This window comes from Ammodytes marinus (genome assembly GCF_949987685.1).
Source record: "Ammodytes marinus genome assembly, chromosome: 10".
Taxonomy (NCBI): Eukaryota; Metazoa; Chordata; class Actinopteri; order Uranoscopiformes; family Ammodytidae; genus Ammodytes; species Ammodytes marinus.
In genome coordinates, this window is record NC_137214.1 from 21917877 (window position 1) to 21926107 (window position 8231).

At 40.8% G+C, this 8231-nt stretch overlaps 1 protein-coding gene across 1 annotated transcript; it reads left to right on the plus strand.

The window, feature by feature from the left end:
• Window positions 1–768: 768 nt before the first annotated feature.
• Window positions 769–4705, plus strand: ccna2 (cyclin A2). The gene is made up of 8 exons (XM_080035306.1): window positions 769–1355; window positions 2010–2271; window positions 2352–2458; window positions 2627–2850; window positions 2936–3140; window positions 3735–3851; window positions 3960–4093; window positions 4189–4705. Exons 1-8 carry the CDS (start codon window positions 1140–1142, stop codon window positions 4238–4240), a joined length of 1317 nt encoding a protein of 438 aa, XP_079891432.1. The 5' UTR covers window positions 769–1139; the 3' UTR covers window positions 4241–4705.
• Window positions 4706–8231: the final 3526 nt, after the last annotated feature.

Consider the following 8231-nt stretch of genomic DNA (forward strand, 5'->3'; position numbering starts at 1 on the left):
CTATATTTTGTAAAAATATATTCATAAGACTGGTATAAACATTAATCTTGTAAAATATGATAAGCCTATAGATTAAACCATCAAACAGTAAATGAAGTGTTTAAAATGAACCCACTTAAAACAACTCAAACATTAAAATGCCTAAATATTAGTCATCAGTATCATCCCATAATAGGCTATACGTCTAATATAAAATAATAAGTCACTGTCTGACAAGGGCCATCATGAATCATGATCTATAATACACCAAACACCTTAAAATGTACTTTCCTGATAACATTTATTTTCAATTAAGTAACATTTTGACTTAAACACTTTTGTAATATAGTATTTGTATGTTGTGCTGTGTCTACTTTTACTAAAGTAAACGATTGAAATCATCATCCACCGCTGGCAAAAGATGAAAATGTGTGTTTGGCTCTTTTGGCCATCATGATATGTATCAAATAACCATAACCAATTCACAACGTTTCCATGCAAATAATCTATATTGTGTAGAGGCTAATGATTTCATTCATTCGTCTGCATTGGTGAAGATTATTCCGAAGTCGCCGCTAATGAAAAACGTCTATGATCGACTTCTACGTTCAAATGTGTCAAACCGGTTTTAAATTTGTAATTAAACGAACATTGTACTCTACCAGCTACCGTACTCCAAATACGTCACTGCCTGTACGGCCTGTGATTGGTTCGTTTCAATCCTCGCGGGCTACTTGAACTGAGAGAAAGCAACATCTCTACAGGACCCTGGGTAAATGGACTGAGTGAGGCAAAGCAGTTTGTGTGCAGGTTAGTAGTAATATCGGAAGTTACAACAATGGCGACATAGGAACACGATTCACCTGCTGTAGAAATTGTTCTGCTACCTGCGTGTTTTGCATTGACTGCTTTGTTCTCTTAACGCTGCAGTTCCAAGTGTCGTTGCCATCTCAACAGTTTAGTTTTGACTGAACGAGCATTTAAACTTCTCCAGATAGGTAGCAGCTAATGCTAGCCTCGACTTAATTGTCCATACGCGATCCTTTTGAAACTATACCCAGCTTTTTGATCTATTGTTCATGTACAAGACCCACACCAGCTATAGTTTTTAAGCTGAGTGGACGGGGAGAGGTTGGAATTTGTTGTATCTTGAGGGAAACATGTCAGGAGCTAACGGTGGCCAAGGAAGCGCGGCTAGTGAGCATCACAACCAAGAAAATATGCTGTCAAGACTGAGGGGCTCGCTAAAATCCCGAGCTGGTGCAAGCGAAAACCAAGAAAATCTTCCACCGAAACAAGCATCCAGCAGGACTGTCCTGGGAGCATTGCAGAATAACCAGCGGAGCAAAGCCCAGACCCAGCGCGGCAGCAAACAGGTGGGTCCTTGTCACCATGCTACATGGCTCCAGCCAGTGTTAGCTAGATGGGCTGCCTGCCTTTGTACGTTTCCTATGCAACTAATTTCATTAATCACGTCGCCAATTAACATTACACACGTCGGGCTTCATTACAAGGTTTTACATGCACCAACGTGCAGATGGATATACATTTAGCCGTAGCTATTTCTGATCTGTTGCCGAGGTTTTCCGCCATTTTCTCATCATAAGTGCCCCACTTTATTTATTCCCTGCTGTGTTCAACGGCTTGACTTCAACGTAACAATGTATATTGTGTTATTTTAAAAGTGGTTTCCTCTTATATGACTTGATAATTCCTCCCGCCTTCCCTGGTGACAGTAAGAATTAAGTGTGTGTGTAGTGAACAACGAACACAAGTGCTATCTGGCATCATGATGAGTAGGTTTCTCAAAATCGAGTGTAGATTATTCGTTTTACAGAACCATTGTTCTGTTTAAATGCTGAAGTATTACCACTTTTTTTTATGCCATGCTTATTTTTGCATGGTTGTCAGACAAACATGTAGTTGGTGTCTGCAGTGTATAAAGCACACTTAATGTCTTAAATTGCCTCGGAGCCTTACTGCATAAAGTATTGCCCCTGGATAAAGATCTGAAATGTTTCTGATTCTAGGAGTCATCGCAGCCCCTGTCCTGTAAAAATGAAGACTTCAGTAAAAGCTGCCAGGAGAAGCCTGCCATCAAGCAGACTGCGTTCCAGATCCATGTGGATGAGCTCGATGTCGCCTGCACCAAGAAGCCACTACCAGTGGTCCAAGCTGTCAAAGCAAAGGCTGAAGCGGAAGATTCTCCCCTCCCCATCGGCAATACTGTGGCACGGCTCCGGCAGCCCCTGGCTACCATTGACTTTCCATCAGCAATGGATGTCAGCTTTGGTGGGTTGTGAATACTTGGCAAAATGTTTACTTACTATCTGAATTTATAGCCAATGTTTAACTTCTTTCTTTTTTTTTAGACTCTCCCATGGACATGTCTGTGGTTGATGGGGAGGAGAAATCCATCAATGTAAATGAGGTCCCAGAATATGCTGCTGAAATTCACACATACCTGAGGGAGATGGAGGTGAGAAATGCCACTCTACCTTTTTATACTAAAATCTGCATCTCTGCCTTGACTTTCAGCCATGTCTTGTGGGTTATGTCTGTCACAAGGCCCTTCTAGAAATGCACTTGTATATGCAGTATAGGAGCTTTCCCCTGGAAGTAGATTCTTAACTTTGTTGCTTCACAGGTAAAAACCAGGCCTAAAGCAGGCTACATGAAGAAGCAGCCTGACATCACCAACAGCATGAGAGCCATTCTGGTGGACTGGCTGGTCGAGGTCGGAGAAGAGTACAAGCTCCAGAACGAGACGCTTTATCTGGCTGTAAACTACATCGATCGCTTCCTCTCCTCCATGTCTGTACTGAGGGGGAAGCTTCAGCTGGTTGGGACTGCTGCCATGCTCCTGGCTTCGTATGTATTTGTTTTACGTTTACAAGTATATGTGAAAGCCTGTTTCCTCCTAATGTAAAGTGACCATTTAAATGTTCTAATGCAGGAAATTTGAGGAGATCTACCCCCCTGAGGTGACGGAGTTTGTCTACATCACAGATGACACCTACACCAAGAAGCAAGTGTTAAGAATGGAGCATCTGGTGCTTAAAGTGCTCTCCTTTGATCTTGCTGCGCCCACAATCAACCAGTTTCTCACCCACTACTTCCTCCATCAGTCGGTTAACAAACGGGTTGAGAGCCTGGCAATGGTGAGGCTTTTTTTGTTTGTGGCTTTGCCAGTTCAATACATGTAAAATGGTAAAGTACCCATCCCTAGTCTTGGTCTTCGCCAAAACAATCTTTGGTCCTGTAAAATATATAACGCCCATCATGAAATGTTAGTCACTCTGCAAAACCTTTGGCAGTTTTTACAAGTGGCAAATCCGCTGATAACATTTCACTGTCCCTGATCAAACCACACTTGTTCCAAATGTCTGACGTTGTCTTCAAAGACTGGTTGTCCACAATTGGATAAGTCCAACTAGTTTGTTTTTAATGCAGCCATACTACAAACACTCCAAGGTAGAAGCAAATAACTCACTATCGCATCAGTGACGCGAGTAGTCAAAGATCGCATCAATGACTTTCACAATAAAATAATACTGTCGCTTGATGGTGACTCGGATGATAAATTCTGCTCATTTTAAACTTTGAAATACAAACATTTGTCCTCTCACTGCCTGCATTTTGGCCCATACATCTTAATTTATAAAGATGTAAAGGTCACAGCTCTTTTCAGTTACCTGGTGCAGGACTGGTCAGCATAACTTCTCAATTAGCTGATTGTCTTGCTCTCCTTTCAGTACCTTGGTGAGCTCAGTATGGTTGATTCAGATCCCTTCCTGAAGTACCTACCATCACAGACAGCAGCTGCAGCCTACACCCTGGCCAACCACACGGTGACTGGTGGTGGTACATGGGTAAGTTGGGAGGGAGAAGAGTGTGGCACTCTTGTAACAGTCCAGTTTTCCTCCAATTACGGAGAACATCTGTGTGCAAACAAGCAAAATGACTCTTTGTCTCCTCAGCCCAAGTCCTTGACAGAGATGACTGGCTACTCTCTAGAAGAGCTGATGCCATGTGTTCAAGATCTGCACCAAATTTACCTCGATGCTGCTCAGCATGCCCAGCAGTCTGTTCGGGAGAAGTACAAGGGCCCCAAGTAAGAACGTTTATGTAATTTCAACTATTGATACATGGACTTAATGTAACCGCTTCTATGCATTAATGTTCTAAATTGCATTTTCTCTTTTCCAGGTACTTTGAAGTTTCCCTCATCGACGCTCCAACTAAACTGCTGCTGAACTGACTCCTTCCCCTCCCCATGTAGAGTTGTACCTTGTCTTTAAATTTTTTCTAATGTGTGCCACAATTTCAAATGGCCTGCTCTTCTTGGAGTAGCGCTAGATGTTAGTTTTTAATGTTTTTTATATACACATTTATACTGACGCCAGTTGTGTTTTAAATCAAGCAGTTTTAATGGTTGGACTTTGAATCAGACACAATGTAGAGGCCACTCTGGCAATGCTCTGCTTGAATCTACTAGTCTTACACCTGTGAATTTACTCAAGTCAGAACCTTATATTCTGTCTCTTTTTTTTTTTCACCAAGGCTTGAGTTCATCTAAGCAGTTGTTGCTAGTTCACCTTGAAGGTATAACCTTTAACTATGTGGCCTTGTGAGATACAGATTAAAATGTATTTTCTGTCATTGAGTCAGCTGTCTCATTACATTGGTTGTCTTTGAAGTTCACTGCTTTTTCAAGGAATCTTCTGCACTGTAAAATATGGCTCTTGTAAATAAAATTCATTTAAAGTAAGACTACTTTTTACGTTTTTGGTCTCATGGGGGCAGCATAGGACCAGTTTTAGGAGTTAATGTGTAGACACTTAAAACTTGCACTATAATGGGTCTGACTTTAACAAAGCTTGACTTCGGTTTTAAAAGCTTTGTATTGGTGTTTAAAAACAAGCTCAATATCTTTGTTACTGGGAATCAACATACAATCACACGAACAAGCCTTACATTTTCTGCATAGTTGGCTCTAAATACTAAGTTGTAGCTGAACATTGAACTGATATCAAATGGGGTCATTTATATCCATATATGGTGACTTTAAACTGGTCTTCATTGAACTGAGCAAGAATTTCCCACAAGATATTTAGCATTTAAAAAATTATGAGCACCCAAAGACATTTGAAATTAGAAAACAATATTTCAATATAAACTTGGCAGGGGAATACTTTACACAATCTCTTAAAGAAAATTGTGTACTGAACTCATGAGTATCCATGGATGGACATAAAACATGCCAAAAGAAACGAGTTGTCTTTTGTGTGAACATAAACAGGTTTTACTTTGTTTAGTAGGCAGCCAGTGGCTTGAGGGCATTTCTCCCTCTCCAGTGATAAATTGGGAGGCTGGCTTTGTATGAGGAGTCTGACAGCAGAGGGGGAAGCAAAGCACAGTTGCTGTAAGATTTCCACCATTTCACTTCGGGAGAAGCTCAAAGACCATGCAAGCTCTCAACAGGTTTGCTTTGTCGCTTGACAGCACAACGTGTTTGTGGAGGATTAAACCGTGCGAACAGATGGGAATTATTTAACAACCATTTGGATACCTGTTTGAACAGCTACTGCACAGCATTCGTCTAACCCCTGAGAAGATCCAAGTGTGGGTAAAAAGCGTTTGCATTTTAAATTTTTTTTTGAGGAGGTGGGGGTAGCTGCTTATTACTCCATGCCTGCCCCCAGAAAATTTCTGGTGGCGTCCACCTCGCTGCCTTTGTCACTGAGCTGGGGCTGGAACCTGAGCTTGTATTTTGGGATGCTGTTCGGACTTCTGTCGCTCATGCTGCTGCTTCTCTGGATGCTCATGAAGCAGCTGAGAAACTCTGTGGGGAAATCCACACTGCAGCCTGCCCGCTCTTTCAGACACTTTGAACAGAGGAATCAGCGTGTGATGTGAAAAAATGGGACAATTCTGCCAAAACACTGCCAGGACTGAGCCTTTTTGTGGGAAAGCTTTAATGTGCCTTTGGAGATTTATGTAAGAAAATCACTTAAAAAAATGATTTATGGACTGAAGTGCTTATAGTTCCCCACAGAACAATAAAATATGTTCATGTTGACGTTCATAAAAAAAACAGTCTATTCTTTTAGTAATAATTAGGAGTACAGTTATTCTTATTGAGCAGCTATTTATTTTCATCTGCATGAATGTACACGGCCGGAGCCTAAACATCTAAATGGCTGAATAGAAGAACAAGCCAAGATTAAATCGGCATCTTGATTCATGCTGATTAAAGCAATGCATTCACAGGAGCAATTTGCACTCCACTCAGCTCTTTGAAGAATTACAGGAGGGATATTGAGCATATAGTGCTGATGGGAGGACCTGTGTGCTCCATGGTTTCTTAACTCCTTTGTCCATGTCAAGGGAAAAAGTAAATAAGACCCTTGAGGCAAAAGGCTCATATCAATTTGAACAGCCCACAGGTTTTCACTCTGTTTGATATTCCTTCGGTATTTACAAGGGGCTGCTATAATACACAGGCAGAGATGGACCTATTTGACACTCAGTATGACTTAGTATCTCAGTCTGTCTTCCATTGAATGGTCAGAGAGGAATCAATAGCCACTTGCCCTGAGGGGACCACCAATAACACACCAGCAGATATTTAGCTCATTCAGCAGCACAAATACACAAATGGGGTTCAGACAGAGGGCGTCTGTTAGTGTGTGATGCCTCAACACAGTTTTATTAATCAAGGGATGTAGGCATGAACATGTTGCTTCAGTGGATAAGTATTGGATATGTAGTGTACAGACCTGATAATGGTATAAATCTTTTCATCTAATTCTTAAAGGCCTACTTCACCGGTGGGAATATGAAGGTGTATTGAATTCTGAGATCCTATGTAGTATAAATGTGCAAAAAAAAAAAATCGGTTCATCCTAGCCTGAGAAAAGGCAGAAAGAGTGTTTTTTTTAACCCTATATTAATCTTACTGTGACATCACAGTAAGATAAATATAGGGTTAAAAAAAAATTACTTTGTAAATATTACTGTGATGTCACAGTAGGAGAAATCACAGTAATATTTACAAAGTAAGGTTTTTTTTTTTAACCCTATATTTATCTTACTGTAATGTCACAGTAAGATTAATATAGGGTTAAAAAACACTCTTTCTGCCTTTTCTCAGGCTAGGATGAACCAATTACAATTTTTTTTGCACATTTATACTACATAGGATCTCAGAATTCAATACACCTTCATATTCAAACCGGTGAAGTAGGCCTTTAAGTAAACATATTCTAATTCCTCAACCTAAACTCTTGTATTCTTGAAACGAAGGTCGGTCAGCAAAACAAAATGCTATCTCTGCACAAGTCTGTAGGCCACAGGTTAATAAATATAGCTTCCTTCAGCAAGAGACCTGCAGGTTGATGAGGTCTAATGTCAGAGATGGAAAATGATTTTTAACCCTGGCGTTGAGCTGTAGTATGGGTTCTGGCACTGCGTGGCTATCTGTGGTCACTCAATGCTCCTCTAAAAAAGACAGTGAACCATTGAGGATCTGAATATATTACACAGTTGCGGGTCCAAAAGGAGGACAAGAATGAATTTCAACAATGAATAGGTTAATCCAGCATTCAAACAATAGGTTGTTCATTTCATTAGTTGTATTTATTGTACTGGTCAAAGCAGTTTCGGTCTCCCCTGAGTTTGAAGCCTTGATTCAAAATGGCCATGAGGATGGAAAATGCGGCCACGATGCACAATACTGTAGACACAATTAAATCACTTTGCAACTACGTGGTTCTTGACCTCAGAGCGATGCCCTAGAAAAGGAAGATGCCTTTTCACAGTGTCTCACCGAACTGCTGAATATTATGAAGTGTTTTTTGTGGATTGTGTCAATTATAATATTTTTTGAAAATGGAGCCATCTGCATTGGATAACACCTGCCCATAGCACAGAGGAATATTTTTAAAAGAGGCAATCGCTGGTGGCTGGAGAGGCCCTTTGATTGATGAGAGAGCTTATTGTCTGTCTGTCAGCACCTGACAAATTGAGCTGTCCACAGCTTTGTATACAAGGCTGTCTCTGTGGCGCTCTGCTCATGAAAATTTCCCAATGATTCAGTTTGGGAACTGACAGCTCAGGGATGATAGTGGGAAGTGAAAGACACAGTCAGCAGTTTGCAGACTCACTTATATAACTGGGAAGCTTTCGATGGCTGCTGCAGTTGTTTTAGTGCTTTCGAAGAAAATGTGATTAATTTCTCTTATATTCAT

Bases quoted from the DNA above. Each gene is read 5' to 3' on its own strand.
- ccna2 (XM_080035306.1), top strand. From the start codon at position 1,140: ATGTCAGGAGCTAACGGTGGCCAAGGAAGCGCGGCTAGTGAGCATCAC. The intron at 3,141-3,734 runs GTGAGGCTTTTT...CTCTCCTTTCAG, and splicing joins GGGTTGAGAGCCTGGCAATG to TACCTTGGTGAGCTCAGTAT. The intron at 3,852-3,959 runs GTAAGTTGGGAG...TTGTCTCCTCAG, and splicing joins TGACTGGTGGTGGTACATGG to CCCAAGTCCTTGACAGAGAT.